Source organism: Scatophagus argus, chromosome 13, assembly GCF_020382885.2.
Source record: "Scatophagus argus isolate fScaArg1 chromosome 13, fScaArg1.pri, whole genome shotgun sequence".
NCBI lineage: Eukaryota > Metazoa > Chordata > Actinopteri > Scatophagidae > Scatophagus > Scatophagus argus.
Window position 1 is genome coordinate 446640 of NC_058505.1, and position 23062 is coordinate 469701.

General features: G+C 43.8%; 1 long non-coding RNA gene and 5 gene segments (V, D, J or C); all 6 read left to right on the top strand.

Moving 5' to 3' along the window:
• The first annotated feature begins 2442 nt into the window (after positions 1-2442).
• LOC124068816 lies at positions 2443-3024 on the top strand. The segment is given in 2 exon segments: positions 2443-2576; positions 2678-3024. Coding segments are annotated over 2 exon segments (402 nt in total).
• Positions 3025-3162: 138 nt separating this feature from the next.
• LOC124068812 lies at positions 3163-13215 on the top strand. The segment is given in 2 exon segments: positions 3163-3282; positions 12413-13215. Coding segments are annotated over 2 exon segments (423 nt in total).
• LOC124068821 lies at positions 3786-4520 on the top strand. The gene is made up of 2 exons (XR_006844982.1): positions 3786-4327; positions 4418-4520. It is a non-coding gene; the product is annotated as an uncharacterized LOC124068821 (long non-coding RNA).
• On the top strand, positions 4836-5848 carry LOC124068800. The segment is given in 2 exon segments: positions 4836-5080; positions 5278-5848. Coding segments are annotated over 2 exon segments (567 nt in total).
• On the top strand, positions 8905-10950 carry LOC124068806. The segment is given in 2 exon segments: positions 8905-10245; positions 10357-10950. Coding segments are annotated over 2 exon segments (471 nt in total).
• An 8415-nt stretch (positions 13216-21630) lies between the features above and the next one.
• On the top strand, positions 21631-22742 carry LOC124068807. The segment is given in 2 exon segments: positions 21631-21881; positions 21961-22742. Coding segments are annotated over 2 exon segments (429 nt in total).
• Positions 22743-23062: the final 320 nt, after the last annotated feature.

Sequence of the window (23062 nt, forward strand, 5' to 3'; positions counted from 1 at the left end):
CCACCTGGTCTGGCCCATCCCATAGAAAACTCTTGCTCTTCCTCTGGCCGTGTGGTAATAGACCCCAAGGAGGTCCAATCCATTTTCAGAAACACTATCACAAAGAAGTCTATAGGGCCTGATGCTATACCGAGCTTACTGCTAACATCTTGTTCATCAGAATTAAGCATTGCCTGGTCACCCATCTTTCAGCGATCCATCGATTGTCATTCTGTTCCAGCTCTCTGGAAAAAGTCCATTATTACAAGATACAAGATACAAGATAGGTTTATTTGTCACACACACAATCATACACGGTACAATGTGCAGTGAAATTCTTTATGTCCCTGCTACCAAAAAATAGGTAAATAAAAAATTTAAATTTAAAGAAAAATAATAAAATTTAAATTAAATTTAAAAAAAGTGAAAATGTGCAGTATTTACATGAGTGGTATTTACATCTAGTGCATGTAGTGCAGGTGGGAGTGGGATTGTCCAGATTAACGCTCACTGTTGAGCAGACGGATGGCCTGGAGGAAGAAGCTTCTCCTCATCCTCTCAGTGTTGGTTCTGATGGCAACAGGGAGAAGAGTGAGTGTCCGGGGTGATGGGGCTGCCTGAGGATCTTCTCAGCTCTCGACCTGCATCGTTTGGTGTAAATGTCCTGCAGGTCGGGTAGAGTTGTTCTGATCGTCCGCTCAGCTGAGCGGACTTCCCTCCTGAGGGCCGAGAGGTCCTGCTTTGTGCAGCTGCCCATCCATGTGGTGATGCTCCCACTCAAGATGCTCTCAGTGGTGCAGGTGTAAAAGTTCCTGAGCACCTTGAGGGGGAGCCTGAAGTCTCTGAGGCGTCTGAGGTGGAACAGACGCTGCCTGGCCTTCTTCACAGTCCTGTGAATGTGCAGTGACCAGGACAGGTCCCGTGTGATGGTCACACAACTGTCCACCCTCTCCACCTCAGACCCGCCGATGCAGAGTGGACGGATGTCCTTCTGCTGCTTCCTCCTGTAGTCCACAATCAGCTCCTTAGTTTTGCTGACATTCAGCAGGAGGTTATTCTCCTGGCACCAGCTCTCCAGGTGGGTGACCTCCTTCCTGTAGGCCTCCTCCTTGTTGTGGGAGATTAACCCCACGATGGCTGTGTCGTCAGCAAACTTTATGATGGTGTTGCTGTCTGATGTGGACACACAGTCATGTGTCTACAGGGAGTACAGCAGGGGACTCAGCATGCAGCCTTGGGGAGATCCAGTGTTGAGGGTGAGGGGGGATGAGCTATGGGGGCCCACGCGTACCACCTGGAGGCTGTGGATCCACCTGCACAGGGAGGAGTTCAGTCCAAGATCACACAGCTTGGTTACCAGTCTGGTGTTTTGTGTTTTTTCTCTTTGTACTTTTCTACTGAACACTGAATCTACCTCAGGATCAATAAAGTATCTATCTATCTGTGTATCTATCTATCTGTGTCTGGAAGGTCCAGTCACTGTGTAACCAGTGACACCACCATGCATCACAGTGGGGATGGTGTGTTTGTGGTCATGTGCAGTGTTGGTTTCCACTAAACGTAGCATTTAGTCTGATGGGCAAAAAGCTCCATTTTGGTCTCATCAGACCAAAGAACCTTCTTCATGTTGAACTTGGAGTCTCCCACAGGTCTTTGGGTGAACTCTGGTCGAGATTTAATATGAGCCTTCTTCAACAGTGATTTTCTCCCATACATCTTTGACTGGTGAAGAACCTGGGCAACGGTTGTTGCATGCAGAGTCTCTCCCATCTCAGCTCCTGAAGCTTTTAACTCCGTCGCAGTAGTAAAAGGTGTCTTGATGGCCTCCCTGAATTGTCTCCTTCTTGTACGGTCACTCAGTTTGTGACAACGGCCATTTCTTAATGATGAATTTAGCTAAACTGCAGAGGAAGTTCAGTGACTTGGAAATTGTTTTGTTTCCATCCCCTCACTTGATTGTTGAAGAACCCTTTGTTTGAGTAGCTTGGAGTGTTCTGTTGTCTGTGGTGTACTTGTAACCAGTAATACTGATTAACCAGTGACTGGACCTTCCAGACAGGTGTCTTCATACCACAGTCACTAGAGACTCATTCACTGCACTCAGGTGATCTTGAGCTTTGTTTGTTTTGTGGTCAATAATACCTTTTTAAAGACACTGTAGGTACAATCAAGCTACACTAATGTCCATTGATGGTAAGCATTCTGCTATTTCATATAGAAATATAATGCCTGACACTGAGCTTTTCTTTCATTGTCAGTTCACATAAATTGTTGTGTTTGCAAACCATAAAATGTGATTCATCCTTTAAATCATTCATCTCCAATTCTGTAACTCCAGTATCAAAGTAAACACCAAAACAAAATCTTCCACCTTCAGCTGGAACCAAATGCTGCTTCCAGTCTGTTAACCAGCAGAAGTGTAACTGAGAGAAGTGAAACTACAGACTTAAGAGGAGATGGAGAGATTCAGGGAGGAGCTGGGCTGTTACTGAACTATAGAAGAGAGAGAAACTTCAAACCACAAACATTACCTTCATTCAACATGCTGTCACTGGACTATTATGGACTTTCTCTGATGGTTGTCACTCTTCTAACAGGTATGTTACAGTCTGCCTTTTAAAAAGTCTAATTACAACATATGTGATTCATATGATGAGAGTTTTGTAACTCAGTATAAAACAGATTTCTCCTCCTTTAGGTGTCAGCTGTGAAGATCTCAGTCCAGTCAAAGATGAACAGTCCAGTTTAGAAGACAGCTCTGTTACTCTGTCCTACAGATACAGCAAGAAAGCTGCAGCTGATGATTACTTCTTCTGGTATCGACAAGATCCAGGAAAGCCACCAGAGTTCCTCATCTCTCACTCAGGAACAGGAAGAATATTAATGAGTCCAAAGTCTGGACTGTCTGTTACAGTGAGTGAGGAAAACACTCACATGAATGTTCAGATCTCCTCTGCTGCAGTGACAGACTCTGCTCTGTACTACTGTGCTGTGAGGCCCACAGTGACAGCAAACCCACAGTCTCTGTACAAAAACACAAGCTGACACACTGACAAGCTGCTGGAAGCCTTTTTTCCACACTGTTGGACTCAACTTTTTACCTCCACTAGAGGGCGACATTATCAAGTAGGCGGTGCACTACTTCTGCACTGTGTTCAACCATTGTGTCAATAATAAGTGCTGCTGTGAAGAGAACAATTCTCACACTGAATGTTGAACAGCAGCTGCTTTCTCCTGTTGCTTTAAACCTTGTTGTACAGATGGAACTTTGGCTGTGGATTATTCTTGCTGCTCTTTTCTTTGGTGAGACACAAAGAACAACATGTTTTTATTCTCTTCTAAAGACTGACGCAAACTGGAGTTCAGAGCAGAAATCTGTTTCTGTCCACACAGTAACTCTGTACACATGATATTTTCCACTGTCTTCTCCTCTCAGCCTCATGAACAATGTTAGTCTAATGGCTTCATTTCCTCCTCTTCTTTCAGGACTGATAGCTGGAGACACAATCGATCCTGTAGGAGATGTGGAAGTCAGCGAAAGAGAAGGAGAAACTGTCACACTCGCATGTACATATGACACAACAGCTGAGTATGTTTACCTTTACTGGTACAGACATCACTCTGAGCTTCAGGCACCTCAGTTTATACTGTTGAAAGGAGCAAGATCACAGGGTGGAGAATACATTCCTGACAAACGATATAAATCTAAAACATCAAGAACATCAACTGAACTGACCATCACAGTCCTGACCCTGGCAGACTCAGCTCTCTACTACTGTGCTCTAGAAACACACTGATACAAAGTGTAGAAGAGGCTGTACAAAAACCTGAACACAGATATGTGACTACTCTTCAAAGAGGAGGGAAGTGGTATTCAAACCACAGCTTCATATCAGATGGATTCTGCTCATTCCTGTTCCATCAGAGTCACTGTGGTTACAGCTGCTAATGAAACACTGTGGGAGGATTCACATGAGCAGCAAATCCACATCACTGACAAACCACTGTGGGCCATTCAGGCTCAATCAGCTCCTTCCATTGTTTAATATCCTTGGCAACATGTTGGGCTCCATCTGAAACAGACACTAAAGCACTGACTAATAAACACTAACTGTGTACAAGCCATAACAAAGACTGACTGCTGCATTATTTCTGACTGACACACAGGGCTGTGAATGAGCCCTGTCACTGTGATCAGGCTCCTCCTTCTAATCCACCAACTTAGTGTTGATGAAGACCAAACAGAGAGATCACAGCCTTCTTTATACTCGCTGGAGCTCACAGTTACTCAGCACTGCAGACATGACGCCTCTGTTCACCTCACTGTTGCTGGCTGCTATGTGCTTTGGTATGAACACAACTCTGTTTCTGTGATATCAATCCAACACTGACATGATTCTTTAACAGCTCACTGATACTGTTTGCTGCTGTTTTACAGAATGCAGAGCACAGAAAGACAACGTGCTGCAACCAAAAGAAGATGTGACTGCTGCTGAAGGAGAGGCAGTAACACTTGGCTGTCAATATAACAGCAGTGGAACCAATAATTATCTCTTCTGGTACAAACAGGAGGGAAACAACAGCCCCAAATTCATACTGAGTCGCTTTTCAGGGAGTTCAGGGAACACACCAGACGAGTTCAAGGAGAGGTTTTCATCCACACTGGATTCCACCTTAAGATCAGTTCCTCTGAAGATCCAGAAGCTTCAACTGTCTGACTCTGCTGTGTACTACTGTGCTCTGCAGCCCACAGTGACAGGAAACACCAAAACTCTGTACAAAAACCTTTGGAGCAAAGACAACAGAATACTCCACAACATCCACTAGAGGGAGTCACACACTGTTACACTGCAGTGGGATGTGATGGTAAAGTCCAGATTGTTTTCTCTCAGAGCTCCAGAAATGAAGATCATTTGACATATGAGTCTCCTCCTACTGACTGCAGAGGTGCTTCATGGCAGAAAACTGTTTGATTCCAGCTGTGAACATCAGACCAAACACAACTCACAGAACTTACTCATACTGAACATTCAGTTCCAGCCTTTCACCTCAGTGAACATGGAAAAACTCTCTGCAGTTTTGTTCTGTTTAGTCCTCGTAGGTACGTATGTTTCTGACAGGAAAACCTGAACTATAAAGACATTTTAAAGCAACAAAGATCCTGTTTGGGTTTGGTTCAGAATTCTAGATGTCATCAGTTCATCACTAATAACTGCTTACTGCACTGATGTCAAAACAATGATGGATTAGTGACTTTGGAACAGACGTCCACAGATAACATGTTGTTTCCTTCATTAGGTAACACCTTGGAAGATCAAATTACTGCCAACAGAGCTGAAGTGACTTCATCAGAGGGCCTGAGTGTCACTCTGTCCTGTAACTATTCAGTTAAAGCTGAGAATCTCCAGTGGTATCGACAGGATGCTGGATCAGCTCTTCAGTTCCTTCTCCTGATTACTGATGCAAAAGAGCCTTCAGTGGTGGAAGCAACACCTCCACACCCTGGACTGACTGTGAACCTGAATGAGGAGAGAAATCGAGTGGATCTGCAGATCTCCTCTGCTGCAGTGACAGACTCTGCTGTGTACTACTGTGCTCTGAGGCCCACAGTGACAGGAAACACCAAAACTCTGTACAAAAACCTTTGGAGCAAAGACAACAGAATACTCCACAACATCCACTAGAGGGAGTCACACACTGTTACACTGCAGTGGGATGTGATGGTAAAGTCTGGAGTGTCTTTAATTTCTGAGTTGTGATGTCAGATGTTTTCCAAATGAAACCACCGCATGTGACTACACAAATGGTCTTGTTTGTTTCTTCCAATGATGGGAATCATAATTAGATACAAAATATGTCAGATCTTTTACTGGCCAATAAATAGGAACAAAGTCTGATGAGTAAATCTAAACTTGTTCTTGTATCATAAAACACAAAGTCTGATGTAAATCAAGAGTTGCTGGATGGTACCTGTGAGGTGTTTCTACAAATGACAAACTACAAAGCAAATCCTCTGAAAACTGAGATAAAAACTGAGAAGAATCCACTCAGGGTGTCTTCTACCTGTACAGCGGTTTGATTCAACATTAATATAAAAACGTCTGTTAACATTATGATGTCAAATGTTTCACTTAGCATCTCAGAAAGGACAGGCAGACAGGCTGGAAATGAATCATGTTCTTCAACAGGCAACAAATAAAAACTTTACAGAAGACCAAAGTAATGTTCAACCAATAAATTCAACTTTGTGGGTGATGATGTCTTGTCAGTCCCTCTCATGCTTTACTGCATCCTTAATGCTAATAAAACTGCTTGTGATGAATTCCACCTTTTATAATTTGTTAACAGCAGCTTTGCACATGCTTTTGCTGCTTCATCTGACTCCCATACTGCCACACTGCTGTCAAACTACAGGCCTGAATCTGAGCCTGGAAGGTCATGTTTCAGCTTTGGGAACAGCCTGAGAAGAAAAGCCAAATGTCATGGCTCAGGGGTCGTCCACTGATGAGGACTGGAGGGGTTTATGACACCACTGTGAGAGACTGTGGGGAACACTGGATGGTGAAACAACAAGAACCCTGGACAAGAGACTGAATGGACGGCAGAAACAGACCACATCAGCTGTTGGAGAACACCAGAACAGGATCAGCCACAGCACCGACTGGAAAGGAGTCAAAGTCATCGAGCACAAGTCGTCCAGCACCTTAACAAAGATCAGACATCGATCAGGGCTGATTTAAGATGTAAAATATCAATATTTATTCACTGTAAACATCATCCCTGTTCCCAGAAGACAGACAACATACTGAGCTGATCAAACTTTCCACTGTGGCCTGTCTTGGTCTCACAGTGGGGTGAAAGAACTGGACTTTCAGCCAACATTTCTCTGAGGCACAGCTGCTCTGGATGCACAGATCATCTCAGTGGCTGAACTGAACTTTGGGAGACAGAAAATCCTCCTCTGGCCCCACCCACTGATGTTTAACTCAGCCAATGAGATTATTTCTGTGTGCAGAGCAGAAATGTTTGAGGATCTAAAAGCACAATCAGCTTGATGTTGAGGAGAAGGGCTGTGCAGCAGAGAGGCTCTTTAGTTTTGTCATTCTTCATCTGCTGTCTGTTGGACTTTAACATCTCCAGACATGTTGCTTTGTCTCTTTTTACTTTTCTCTCACTTTATAGGTGAGTGTTAGAACAGAGATGACACTCTCATTTAGCCTGCTGTATGAGCCAGATACGTGGCCTACATTTCATAACCAGAGCTTTGACTGTACGAGGAAACAATTTACATGATGGAAAAACACATTTGGTTTGTTGAACGCATATAAAAATGATCAAAGATGAAAGACCAGAACCTCTGATAAGACTCTTCATGGTAGAATCTGCAGACTGACTGACATGAATAATATTCATTTTGCAGGTCTGAGCTCTATGAACAGCATAAAGCCAGAAAGACCTGAAGAACATGTTGCAGAGGGAAGAAGCGTCAGCCTGACCTGTAAATATGAAGGAAACATCTACAATATCCAGTGGTACCGACAACACCAGAGATCCAGACCAGAGTTCCTGCTCTCCATCACAGAACAAGGAGCGATTCATCCAACTCTTTCTGATATGTCAGCTAACATTGACAAAACAGAAAAGCATGTGGCTTTGAAGATCATCTCAGCCAACGTGACAGACTCTGCTGTGTACTACTGTGCTCTGAGGCCCACAGTGACAGGAAACACCAAAACTCTGTACAAAAACCTTTGGAGCAAAGACAACAGAATACTCCACAACATCCACTAGAGGGAGTCACACACTGTTACACTGCAGTGGGATGTTACATTACATTACACTTCAACCTGTGGACACTGCAGAAGACAGACAGCCTCAGGACATGGGACACACACTATACCAACTGAGCTAATGACTTCCTGGGATGTCATGATAAAGTCCAGATTGTTTGCAGTGGTGATAAAGACATCAGAAAATTAAACATTAAAGACAGAATGAAGTTCATCCAGCTTCATTGGGTCACAAGTCTTGAATTTCCCTCAGGATCAATAAAGTATCTATCTATCTCAGTCAGTTTACTTCTTGTGCCGGTCTCATGGATAAATGGAGAGGGTTGTGTCAGGAAGGGCGTCTGACGTAAAACCTTTGCCAAATTAAACATGCAAATCACAAACATGACTTCCATACCGGATCAGTCGGGGCCCGACGGTCATCTGCTCTGTGGACCTACAGGGTACTGGTGGAAACTGGGCTACTGTTGGTCGAAGAAGGAGAGCAGGAAGGCGTTCCCCTAAGGAAGAGACAGAAGAGGAAAGGCAGGAGTTTAGGACTGAAAGTAGGGACTCTGAATGTTGGTACAATGACAGGAAAAGGCAGAGAGATGGCAGATACGATGCAGAGGAGGAAAGTTGATCTTCTGTGTGTCCAGGAGACCAGGTGGAAAGGTAGCAAGGCTAGAAGCATCGGAGCAGGGTTTAAACTGTTTTACCATGGTGTGGAGAGGAAGAGGAATGGAGTAGGGCTGATCCTGAAGGAGGACTTTGTGAAGAACCTTCTGGAGGTGAAGAGAGTGTCAGACAGGTGATGAGCCTGAAGCTGGAAATTGAAGGTGTGATGTTGAACATCATGTGTGGTTTTGCTCCACAAGAAAGATGTAAGGAAGAGGAGAAGGCCAAGTTCTGGACTGAGTTAGAGGATTTGATCCAGATATTTTCCAGAGGTGAGAGAGTGGTGATTGGTGCAGACTTCAGTGGACATGTTGGTGAAGGGAACAGTGGTGATGAGGAAGTGATGGGCAGGTTTGGTGCTCAGGTGAGGGACTCAGAAGGACAGAGGGTGGTAGACTTTGAGAAAAGTATGGAGATGGCTGTAGTGAACACTTTCTCCCAGGAGAGGCTGGAACACACATAACATAAGAGTGGAGCACACAGGTGGTGTTCAGGTTTTGGTTTCAGACTCCAAAAAGCAGACGACTGACTTAGATAAACGGTTAACAGTCTTTAGTGGAGATGTTCAGTAAACAGTACAAAACACGCAATGGAAATAGTTCACAAGAACAGGAAACAAAACAGGAAGATGACCCACCAGCAGGTGAGTGCAACAGTCTAATGGAGATGTCCAGAGCAAAGAATCCAAAACTCCAAAAGCTGGACAATATCAGGTCCAATATGGACACAGAGGTGAGCAGGGTAGACAGGAACATGGAGGTGAATCTGAACAAGGAGTGGAAAATTAGTCTTCTCAATACAAGCAGAAACAAAACTCAAAACATCAGCCTGACAAGACACCACCAGAGTAGACAGAACAATCTGGCAAGGCTGGAGAGGCAGAACCAGTCTTAACTATCCACAGGCAGTGTTGAGTGATTGGAGGCAGATGAGGAACAGGTGTGCAGGCAGTTGACTGATAGGACACAGGAACTGCTCCACCCAGCTCTGCTCCGGATTGGACAGGCAACAGAAAAACCAACCGAACAAACAGAACAGAACACGAAACAAAGAGACAAAAACACCTCAAGATACTAATCCCAACAGGTGGACAATACCTTGTGTAGAAGGTGTAATCTGAAGGAGATTAGCGATCGTAAAGTGGTCGTAGGAGGGAGCGTAGCTAGACAGCATTGGGTGGTGGTGTGTAGGATGACTCTGGTGGTGAGGAAGATGAAGAGAGCAAAGGCAGAGCAGAGGACAAAGTGGTGGAAGTTGAGAAAGGAAGAGTGCTGTGTGGTTTTCAGTTAGGAGCTGAGACAGGCTCTGGGTGGTCAGGAGGTAAGAGCTCCTCAAGGAAGACCAAAGAGGAGGTTAGGAACCCCAACCCACCTTCAGCTGCTACAAAATGCTGCTACCAGTCTGTTAAGCAGCAGAAGTGGAACTGAGCCAAACATCAAGTTATCTCACGTTGTTATTTGAACACGTTTCACCTTCACAACAGTTAGAATTTCTGTATGAAGCTTTGACTTTTCAGAAAGTTGTTTCTCCACACATTCATTCAGCTGAAGCTTCTGCAGATTCCTCCTTCAGTCTGACCTTCCTGGATGATGATGATGATGATGATGATGATGATGACTGCAGCATCACTGTCATCTCTAAAGCTTCCATCAGCCTGAATGTAAACAGACCACAGCAAGAGGAGGAGCTACACAACTGAATATGAAAGGCTTCATTTTGGAAGTGAAGAGCTGCTGTGTTCTCTCTATTGTTCATTCAGTACAAGTGAAAATCATGAAGCTCCTTTTAGTTTGGATGATGATCTTCATGTTTCATACTGGTAAGTACTGAAAACATGTCACATGTTTGAAGTCCTCAAGTGTTTATACGACTAAACTCAGTCTATAGATAAATAACACGTCACAGTGAAACATATCTTTGTTCTTTTCAGGATCCTCTCAAGAGATATTGACTCAGTTTAAAGATGTAACGCTGGCTTTGGAAGGAGACGATGTGACTTTCTCCTGCAACTATTCAGGCTCCAACAACTACCTCTTCTGGTATCAACAGAAGTCCAGTTCACCTCCACAGTTTCTCATCATGGAGCATTCAGAGAAAATAGAAAGGCTGACTTTGAAACATGACAAAGAAACAAAGGAGTTTCATCTGCAGATCTCCTCTGCTGCAGTGACAGACTCTGCTGTGTACTACTGTGCTCTGCAGCCCACAGTGACAGGAAACACCAAAACTCTGTACAAAAACCTTTGGAGCAAAGACAACAGAATACTCCACAACATCCACTAGAGGGAGTCACACACTGTTACACTGCAGTGGGATGTGATGGTAAAGTCCAGATTCTTTGCAGTGGTTGTAACAATGATGGATAACTATGACCCTCAACAATCACCTCCACCAGGCCAAAAGTCCAATCTTCTGTTACAGCAGTTCTCAAACTTTTTCCCTGTCAGCAACATAAAACTGACAGTTGTAACACCACAAACCCACATTTGAGTCCACCATCATGTTCTTCTTGGTTTTGCTTTTCCTTTGAGATGTTTTATTATATAAAGTGTGAGACCAATTGCAAAATTAATACTCCATTTTCAAGGGCCCCCTGCAGTCCAAAGAGCTGAGTGTCCTCAATAGATACAGTCCCTTAAAGCTTCAGCCTCATTGGGCCAACCTTCCACTGTGTGAGAGACAACTGGTTGCCCTTGTATGAAAGGTTGGTACATTGGGAAGAGAGACACCAAGTTATGGTCAGATTGTTATGGAGAACCTGTGAAATTTATAAGATCCAAAAGTAAAAATGACATGGCTCATAAAATACATTACAAATGGTAATGATCAACCGTGAAACTGTCAAGGGGAGAATTTGACAAATACTGTCTCCAGTGGTCAGCACTGTGACCTCACAGCAAGAGGGTTCCAGGTTCAAATCCAAGTCTGGGCCCTTCTGTGAGGAGCTGGTATGTTCTCATGTTCCTGCGTGGGATTTCTCCAGGTACGCCACACATGAAGTTAATCCAGCATCAACAATATTTGATGCTGGACTTTCCCATCATTATCAGCTGACTTCAGTTGTACTGTGATTAAATGTGTCCTTTCTTTCTACTGCCTTTTGTTCCTTTAAAGAATAGATTATACTTCAAAGCCCCAGCCAAGGATCTGAGGCTGTGCCCTGGCTTATTGGGAAGCAGCACTGCAGCTGGAAGCTAAAACCTGCTTTAACGGTGATCAGTAAACTCTTAAAATCAATACTAAAACAGCCTGGTAACCAGGAAAGCTAAAACAGGACTGATCTCATCTTGTCTCCTTGTATTTGTTTAAAGCCAAGCAGCAGCATTTTGCACCAGAGGAAGGCATGAAATTGCTTTAAGGCTCAATCCTGAATACAATGAATTGCAATAATTTGACCTTCTTGAGATCAGGCTGAGAGGAAAGACTTTATGTTTGCGATGCTCCTTAACTAACACAACATGAACAACATTTTTAATTTATTGATTTAAAGAAAGGACACTTTCAAATATCATGATCAGGTTTCTTTTGTGTTTTGACCGTGACACACGACACCCGAATCATCTCCCACATATTCTGCAAATACAAAAAGCACTTGATATCAGACTCTGAGGTCACATCTGTGAAATATTTAAGATCGAGTTTCGAAACTAAAACCCACAAAATCATTTACAAACGATCAACAATGAAACCATAAAGGACAGAACTCGACAAATGGGAATAATCTCCTGCTTTGGAGCTGAAAGTCAAGACTGCAGATGACGTATCAGCAGTGACAAACACACAGTTTGTCAGAGCTGTGAGGAGTGTCAGGGTTTCAGTGTTCTTCCTCTCTCCTCCCCTCTCACTGCAGACATGAAACGCTGGCTGAGAAACATCCTGATTCTGACTCTCTGTTTAGGTAACTCTTTAAACTGACTGACTGCTCTCCTTTAATCAATCATCTTTATTGATTCTTCTCTTCATCTGCATGTTCTCTTCTTCCCCAGAGTGTAAAGGACAAGACAAAGTGAACCAGCCAACAGAGGATGTCATTGCTACTGAAGGAGACTCAGTTACACTTGGATGTACATTTGAGACAAGTGCCTCAAGTCAAACTTTGTTCTGGTACAAACAGGAAGCAAACGGTTATCCAAAGTACATGCTGAGATGTTTCTCTAAAACAGTCGATCATGCTCCAGAGTTTGAAAAGGACAGATTTAATGCTACAATTGAGAACAAGTCGGTTCCTCTGAAGATCCAGAAGCTTCAGCTGTCTGACTCTGCTGTGTACTACTGTGCTCTGCAGCCCACAGTGACAGGAAACACCAAAACTCTGTACAAAAACCTTTGGAGCAAAGACAACAGAATACTCCACAACATCCACTAGAGGGAGTCACACACTGTTACACTGCAACTATTCAGGCTCTGCTGACAACCTCTTGTGGTATCAAGTCCAGTTCATCTCCACAGCTTCTCCACAGAGTCACTTTACTGTCAGACAGGATTGTGATGTGTCAGGAATCACAGCCACACTTGGCATTTTATTCAGACTTGTCTTCATGATAAACTCACTCCCAGCATCTCTGTGGGAATCTTTCCTGCACAAAGTGGCACATGATCAGACATCATCAACATCAACCAAATCAAACATCAGCAAGTGTGTTGATGATGTGGTGCTGATCACACACAACAAAATCAATCTCCATCAGAAAGCCTGGATGAATGGAGAGATGAGGGCTCCATCCAGACCCAATGAAGCTGTCTTTTGGACAGGTCCACCAATCAGCTGTGACATTGTTACCACTGACAGGTCAAGTCCTACACGCCTCTCTGCGCTTCCATTACAGTTACCCACCCAATATCCCATAGAGACTGTGTCTGTCCCCCGACCACTTAAATTAATTGAACCAAATTCAAAAAGAGGAGTTATACATAAAAATCTAATAAAGATCAACACCAACACCTCCACAGCTACAACTGATAGGAGAATTAAATGTGGACTGTTAAATATTAGATCTCTCTCATCTAAAGCTGTACTAGTGAATGAGTTAATATTGGACAATAATATAGATTTATTTTGCTTGACCGAAACCTGGCTTCGGCCAGAAGAATATGCCAGTTTAAATGAATCCACTCCCCAAAGTCACATTAATACTCAGATTCCTCGAGACACCGGCCGAGGAGGTGGAGTTGCCGCCATTTTCGACCCAAACCTATCATTTAGTCCAAAGCCCAAAGTCAACTACCATTCATTTGAAAGCCTTATTCTTACTCTCTCACACCCCACCTGGAAAACAATACAACCAATTTTCATTGTTGTAGTGTACCGCGCTCCTGGCCCATACTCTGAATTTTTACTGGAATTTCCAGAGTTCCTATCGAGTCTGGTCCTTAAAACTAATAAAGTTATTATTATGGGTGATTTCAACATCCACGTGGACGATAGTAATGATAGCCTTCGCGCAGCATTTATCTCTCTCTTAGATTCAATTGGCTTCCGTCAGTGTGTACATGAACCCACTCATTGCTTCAATCACACTCTTGACCTTGTTCTGACATATGGTATAGATGTAGAACATTTAACTGTCTCTGAACAAAATCCTCTTCTGTCTGACCATTGTTTAATAACTTTTGAGTTTGTACTATTTGATTTCATACCACCAAGAAAAAACTCCTACACTGTCTGTCTGATAGTGCTGTAGCTAAATTTAAAGAAACAGTTCTATTGTCATTAACTTCAGTATCATGTCCCCATACGAGTGAACAATACAATAATCCCTCTGAAATCGACCATTTCGTGAACAGTGCTGCAAGTTTACTAAGGACGACTTTAGACTCTGTTGCTCCGCTAAAAAAGAAACTCATAAAGCAAAAGAAACTTGCACCCTGGTATAATACAGAGGTTCACAAATTAAAGCAAAATGTGCAAAAATTTGAGGGGAAATGGCGTTCCTCCAAACTTATTGAATCTCGCTCAATCTGGCAAGACAGTCTTAGATTATATAGGAAGGTCCTACGGACTGCCAGAGCAGCCTATTACTCCAAATTAATTGAGGATAACAAGCATAACCCCAGGTTTCTCTTCAGCACTGTAGCCAGGCTGACAGAGAGCCATAGTGCTATCGAGCCTTGTGTCCCTGTGACCCTTAGCAGCAATGACTTTATAACCTTTTTTAACGACAAGATCTTAATCATTAGAGACAAAATGCAGCACCTACTGACCTCAGCTGATCCTGATGTAACATCAAACACTAGTGTCTTAGAACCAACAGTAAAAACAGATAATCATCTTGACTGCTTTTCACGTATCGATCCCCATCAGCTATACTCACTCGTATATTCATCCAAGCCAACAACATGCCTCTTAGACCCCATCCCTACCAAACTTCTCAAAGAAGCTTTACCCTTACTTAGCACCTGTCTATTAGACATGATCAATCTGTCCCTGATAACAGGCTATGTACCCCAGTCCTTTAAAGTAGCTGTAGTCAAACCTCTCCTTAAAAAACACACACTTGATCCAGAGGTTTTAAGCAACTATAGACCAATATCTAACCCTCCATTTCTTTCCAAGATCCTTGAAAGAACAGACGCCAATCAGTTATATGACTTTCTTCAAAATAATAACTTATTTGAAACTTTTCAATCTGGCTTTAGAGCTCATCATAGCACAGAAACAGCATTGGTCAAAGTCACAAATGACCTCCTCCTGGCATCAGACAAGGGATTTATCTCTGTCCTTGTACTGTTAGACCTTAGTGCTGCATTTGACACCATTGACCACTCTATATTACTGCACAGATTGGAACACCTAATTGGCATCAAAGGAACTGCATTAAGCTGGTTTCAGTCTTATTTATCAGATCGATTTCAGTTTGTTCATGTTAATGATACGTCGTCCACACTCACAAAAGTTAGTCATGGAGTTCCCTAAGGTTCTGTCCTTGGGCCAATATTATTCAGCCTGTATATGCTCCCCATTGGTGATATTATTAGGAAACACTCCATACATTTTCATTGTTATGCGGATGACTCGCAATTGTACTTATCAATGAAACCAGATGAAACAAATCAGCTAGTCAAGCTTCAGGCATGTCTTAAAGACATAAAAACCTGGATGACCAGCAACTTCCTACTTCTAAATTCGGACAAAACTGAAGTTATTGTTCTGGGCCCCGAACACCTTAGAAATAAATTATGCAGTGATATTGCATTAATAGATGGCTTAGCCGTGGCCTCAAACTCCACTGTAAGAAATCTAGGAGTTATCTTTGACCAGGACATGTCCTTTAACTCAAATATTTCAAAGACTGCATTCTTTCACCTCAGCAATATCGCAAAGATTAGGCACATCCTGAGTCAGAAAGATGCAGAAAAATTAGTCCATGCATTCATTACATCTAGACTGGATTACTGTAACTCCCTTCTATCAGGCTGCCCCAGTAAATCCATAAAGACTCTCCAGCTAATCCAGAATGCTGCAGCACGACTACTGACAAGAACCAGCATGAGAGACCATATTTCTCCTGTTCTGGCTTCTCTACATTGGCTACCTGTAAAATTCAGGATAGATTTTAAAATTCTCCTCCTCACTTATAAAGCCCTGAACGGTCAGGCACCATCCTGTCTTAAGGAGTTACTAGTTCCCTATTATCCCACCAGAACTTTGCGTTCCCAAAATGCAGGGCTACTTGTGGTTCCTAGAGTCCTCAAAAGTAGATTGGGAACCAGAGCCTTTAGTTATCAAGCTCCTCTACTATGGAACCATCTTCCGGTTTCGGTCCGGGAGGCGGACACCCTCTCTATATTTAAGAGTAGACTAAAAACTTTCCTCTTTGATAAAGCTTATAGTTAGGGCTGGCCTAGGCCGGCCCCTAGTTATGCTGCTATAGGCTTAGACTGCCGGGGGCCCTCCCATGATGCACTGAGCTCTTTCTTCCTCTCCCTCTCCTTCTGCACACATTCATGTCCCATTAATGCATATTACTAACTCAACTTCTTCCCTGGAGTCCCTGTGCTTTCTTGTCCCGCAGATTCCTAGCGATCATGACTGGACCCCCTGCTGCGGTCCTGCTGTCGTCCTGCTCAAAACCTACTGCAATTACAACTGTTTAGTCATAATCTGATTTAATTCTGTTACGACTCTGTACAGCTACTACCATTATTGTTACTACCATTGTTATCAAAATCACCATAATACCTTCTGTATACTTCATTGTCATTATCATTATCTACATTTCCGATACTTCTGGTATTATTACTGCTCTCTGCTTGTGTGCTCCTTCTCTCACACTCCACCCCCTCTGCCTCTCTCTCTCTCTCTCTCTCTCTCTCTCTCTCTCTCTCTCAACCCAACCGGTCAAGGCAGATGGCCGCCCATCTTGAGTCGGGGTCTGCTCCGAGGTTTCTGCCTTCTAAAAGGCAGTTTTTCCTCGCCACTGTCGCCAAGTGCTTGCTCAAGGGGGAATGTTGGGCTCTCTCTATTTTACAATTTAATTAAAGAGTTTGGTCTAGACCTGCTCAAATTGGAAAGTGTCATGAGATAACTTTTGTTGTGAATTGGCGCTATATAAATAAACTGAATTGAATTGAATTGAATTAAAAGCATTGATTATGTTGTTACAGTGGCACCTGGCAGTGGGTGGGACATACTAGGCAGCAAATGAACATTTTGTCCTTGAAGTTCATGTGTTGGGAGCAGAAGAAATGGACAAGCATCAAGATTTCAGGATTTAAAGAATTTATCTTCGGGGATAAATAAAGGAATTCTGATTCTGGTTCTGATTTGAGGGACCTCGAGAAGGACCAAATCGTGATGACCAGACGACTGGGCCAGAACATGTCCAACACTGCAGCTCTGGTGGGAAGTTCCCATCCTGCAGTGGTCAGGACTTAATGAAAGTGGGCCAAGGAAAGAAAACCAGTCAACTGGCCACAGGGTGAAACCTCGGGTCCTGCCATTCATGTGGACGATACGATGACATGCAACACCCACCTAAATGCTGTTGTTCACCAAGTACACCCCTTCATGGAAACGGGTTCCCTGATGGCAGTGGCCTCTTTCAGCAGGATAATGTGCCCTGCCTCACTGCAAAAATGGTTCAAGAATGGATTGAAGAACACAACAAGGAGTTTGAAGAGTTGACTTGGTCACCAAATTCTCCAGATCTCAATTCAGTCATTGGAAAAACAGGTCCAATCCAAGGATGCACCAACTCACAATTTACAGGACTTAAAGTATCTGCTGTTGACAGCTTGGTGCCAGAAACCACAGCAAACCTTCAAAGGTCAAGTGGAGTCAATGAGATCCTGGTTCAGGGCTACTTTGACTGAAAAATGGAAACCACCTCAATATTAAGCAGGTGGTAATAATCTTATGACTGACTGGTGTAAATGTGACAGTTGAGTGATGGGAAGGGACTGAAGGTCCAGAAGCATCTGGTGTACTCGTGGAGAATGGAAATGAATGTTGCTGATGAAGTGGGAATGTGGCTGGAGGGAGGGACAGAAGGGCCAAGGCAAAGCAAAGACATCAGCTGCTTTCTCCTGTTGCTTTAAACCTTCTTATAAACGTGGAACTTTGGCTGTGGATTCGTTTTGCTGCTCTTTTCTTTGGTGAGACACAAAGAACAACATGTTTTTATTCTTCTTCACATGTTTTCAATCATTTCTTCTCAGGTTAACTGTAATCTATCTGATAATAAATATTAAAGCGGTCACAGCAGATTCACAACAATTAGCACCTTTTACATGTCAGGGAACAAAGTGGCTCTGCATCAGATGTGAAAGAGGAAACCCGTCAGCTGAAATATGTCATGATGACGACATACAAGACAAGTTGTACACGGAAAGGAGAGTGTCAGTAGGATGTGTTGAGTGTCAGGTTGTCAGTCAGGGGAACAACACAGGGCTGTGAATGAGCCCTGTCACTGTGATCAGGCTCCTCCTTCTAATCCACCAACTTAGTGTTGATGAAGACCAAACAGAGAGATCACAGCCTTCTTTATACTCGCTGGAGCTCACAGTTACTCAGCACTGCAGACATGACGCCTCTGTTCACCTCACTGTTGCTGGCTGCTATGTGCTTTGGTATGAACACAACTCTGTTTCTGTGATATCAATCCAACACTGACATGATTCTTTAACAGCTCACTGATACTGTTTGCTGCTGTTTTACAGAATGCAGAGCACAGAAAGACAACGTGCTGCAACCAAAAGAAGATGTGACTGCTGCTGAAGGAGAGGCAGTAACACTTGGCTGTCAATATAACAGCAGTGCAGCAACAAATTATCTCTTCTGGTACAAACAGGAGGGAAACAACAGCCCCAAATTCATACTGAGCCGCTTTTCAGAGAGTTCAGGGAACACACCAGACGAGTTCAAGGATAGGTTTTCATCCACACTGAATTCCACCTTAAGATCAGGTCCTCTGAAGATCCAGAAGCTTCAGCTGTCTGACTCTGCTGTGTACTACTGTGCTCTGCAGCCCACAGTGACAGGAAACACCAAAACTCTGTACAAAAACCTTTGGAGCAAAGACAACAGAATACTCCACAACATCCACTAGAGGGAGTCACACACTGTTACACTGCAGTGGGATGTGATTTTCCAGAATCATCTGCAAAAGACAGCAGAAAATGAAGCATGAAAGATAAAGGTATAAAGTAAAATTTAGTTAGTCATAAAACACAAACTGTAATGATAATGAGGTGTTGTGGGATGCTATTTATGTGAACAATATCTCATCACAGGTGAATTTAACAGCAAATCTTGTGACATCTGCAGCTCAAATTCAACTCTTTAGGTTAAGTTTGTGACAAACTCTCTTACATATTCACTGTGTTTATGTGAAATATCGTAAGCTGGCAAGAAATCATTTGAAATAAAACATTCAGTATAAAGTCAGATATGCAGAATGTTTGGTCTGTATATTTAAGACCAAATTGAAGAGTTTGGTCTGGACCTGCTGTGTTTGGAAAGTTTGTTGTTGTATTTAACTTGCAATGTATGGACAAATATTCCATGTGCTGCACTTTACATACTGGTGGTATGTGAAGTGCAACAACAAAACTTTAGACAAATGTTATGGAAATAGCAAAGGCGCATACACAGCAAAGTCTCTCCCCCCTCTCTCCCACTCTGACCATCTAACAGTCCATCTTATCCCCACTTATAAGAGTTTGCTTAAGTCCGCGTGAGTTTGCTTCATTCATTCTGGCCGCTGTTTACATCCCGCCGAGTGCGGACGTGCACGAAGCTCAGCGCGTACTCGCGGATCAGGTACTGTGTGTGGAGCAAACATACCCAGACTCCTTAGTTATTGTCCTCGGTGACTTTAATAAAGGAAATCTGAGCCAAGAGTTACCCAAATACAATCAGCTGATCAAATGCCCGACCAGAGAGGAGAACACTCTGGATCACTGTTACACCACAATAAGCGGAGCATATCGTGCTTTGCCCCGCGCCGCTCTGGGTCTATCTGACCACGTCATGGTCCACCTGATCCCCTCATACAGACAGAGGCTGAAGCTCGCCAAACCTGTGGTGAGCACATCTAAAAGGTGGACCAGTCAGGCTGTGGAGGAGCTTCGTTTCTGTTTGGATTCAACGGACTGGGACGTGTTTAGGGCTGCTGCGGATAGTCTTGATGAGTATACAGATACTGTAACCTCATATATCCAGTACTGTGAGGACAGTATTGTGCCAACACGCACCAGAGTGAGTTATAACAATGACAAACCCTGGTTCACAGCTGAACTCAGACAGCTGAGACTAGAAAAGGAGTCTGCATTCAGAAGTGGGGATAGAGACAGCTACAAAGAGGCCAAGTACAGGTTTAGCAAGGAGGTGAGAAGTGCTAAATCACTGTACAACCACTCCACCCTGAGACACTGTACGGACGAGCTGACTCCAGTGTTCACAGACATCTTCAACACCTCTCTGGAGTCATGCCATGTGCCAGTCTGCTTCAAAGCCTCCACCATAGTCCCAGTCCCCAAGAAGCCGAGGATCACTGGACTTAATGACTACAGACCTGTGGCACTGACATCTGTAGTCATGAAGTCATTTGAGCGCCTGGTTCTGTCCCACCTCAAGTCCATCACAACCCCCCTCCTGGACCCCCTGCAGTTTGCCTACAGAGCCAACAGGTCTGTAGACGATGCAGTCAACCTGACTCTACACTTCATCCTGCGGCCTCTGCTCTTCTCCATCTACACCAACTGCTGCACCTCTGGCCACCAGTCAAGCTAGTTAAGTTTGCAGGCGACACCACCCTCATCGGTCTCATCTCGGATGGGGATGAGTCTGCCTACAGGAGGGAGGTGGACCGTCTGGTGTCCTGGTGCGGCAACAACAACCTGGAGCTGAACACCCAGAAGACAGTGGGGATGATCATTGACTTTTGGAAAGTGCCAGCTCCATCGCTCCCCCTCACCCTGACAGACACCCACATCTCCATGGTGGACTCCTTCCGCTTCCTGGGTACCACCATCACCCGGGACCTCAAGTGGGAGCTGACCATCAGCTCCCTCATCAAAAGGGCCCAGCAGAGGATGTTCTTCCTGCGGCAGCTGAGGAAACTCAAGGTGCCAGTCAAGATGATGGTTCAGTTCTACACGGCCATCATTGAGTCCATCCTCACCTCCTCCATCACCGTGTGGTACGCTGGGGCCACCGCCAGGGACAAGCTCAGACTGCAGCGTGAAGGTGATCGGCTGCAGCCTTCCATCTCTACAAGACCTGTACACCTCCAGGACTCTGAGGCATGCAGGTCGGATCACAGCTGACCCTTCTCACCCTGGACATGGACTCTTTGAGAAACTCCCTTCAGGCATTCGGACCAAAACCTCACGCCACAAGAACAGTTTCTTCCCCTCTGCTGTTGGACTGTTGAACACCAACTGACTAACTGCCCTGCACTTTAGTTACCTCAGTGCAGACACTGATCTGTGCTCATGTCATTATCCACCTGCTGTTCATTTGCACTGTTTACCTCACCTACTTGCACTATACTTCCACCCTGCACTACCTCACTTTTGGACTACCTCAAGAACCATATTTATTTTACTTATCTTTTGTTTTACCTTATGCTATTTTATTTTATTTTATTCTACTATTATATGTTACTGATTACATTCTATGTTTGCACCAATCAACAAGACAAATTCCTAGTAATGTGAAACCTCTTCACTCACATGGCAATAAAGACGATTCTGATTCTGATTCACATGTGAGTCAGTGTTGCCTTATCAGCTACTTCTTCACATTGGCTGAGAGAGCTCAGTGTACTGCAGCTAAAAATGTGCTGTGAGAGGAAGGAGGGAGGGATTAAGGGAGGAACAAAACTGGGACTCAAGTACAGAAAAGACAGACTTTCACAGTGCTGTTTCATATGAAAACCAGACAGATTCTCTTTAAGATGCTGTCAGTGAACTTCAGTCTGTTTGTCACTTTGTGTCTGCTCACAATCAGAGGTAGGTGAGATCATTAACATTACAAGAATTTACAGATTAAAAACATTGAATCGTAAGTTACAGATTTCTCCTCCTTTAGGTGTCAGCTGTGAAGATCTCAGTCCAGTCAAAGATGAACAGTCCAGTTTAGAAGACAGCTCTGTTACTCTGTCCTACAGATACAGCAAGAAAGCTGCAGCTGATGATTACTTCTTCTGGTATCGACAAGATCCAGGAAAGCCACCAGAGCTCCTCACCTCTCACTCAGGAACAGGAAGAATATTAATGAGTCCAAAGTCTGGACTGTCTGTTACAGTGAGTGAGGAAAACACTCACATGAATGTTCAGATCTCCTCTGCTGCAGTGACAGACTCTGCTCTGTACTACTGTGCTGTGAGGCCCACAGTGACAGCAAACCCACAGTCTCTGTACAAAAACACAAGCTGACACACTGACAAGCTGCTGGAAGCCTTTTTTCCACACTGTTGGACTCAACTTTTTACCTCCACTAGAGGGCGACATTATCAAGTAGGCGGTGCACTACTTCTGCACTGTGTTCAACCATTGTGTCAATAATAAGTGCTGCTGTGAAGAGAACAATTCTCACACTGAATGTTGAACAGCAGCTGCTTTCTCCTGTTGCTTTAAACCTTGTTGTACAGATGGAACTTTGGCTGTGGATTATTCTTGCTGCTCTTTTCTTTGGTGAGACACAAAGAACAACATGTTTTTATTCTCTTCTAAAGACTGACGCAAACTGGAGTTCAGAGCAGAAATCTGTTTCTGTCCACACAGTAACTCTGTACACATGATATTTTCCACTGTCTTCTCCTCTCAGCCTCATGAACAATGTTAGTCTAATGGCTTCATTTCCTCCTCTTCTTTCAGGACTGATAGCTGGAGACACAATCGATCCTGTAGGAGATGTGGAAGTCAGCGAAAGAGAAGGAGAAACTGTCACACTCAGATGTACATATGACACAACATACGAGTATCCTGCCCTTTTCTGGTACAGACATCACTCTGAGCTTCAGGCACCTCAGTTTATACTCTGGAAAGGAGCAAGATCACAGAGTGGAGAATATATTCCTGACAAACGATATCAATCTAAAACATCAAGAACATCAACTGAACTGACCATCACAGTCCTGACCCTGGCAGACTCAGCTCTCTACTACTGTGCTCTAGAAACACACTGATAC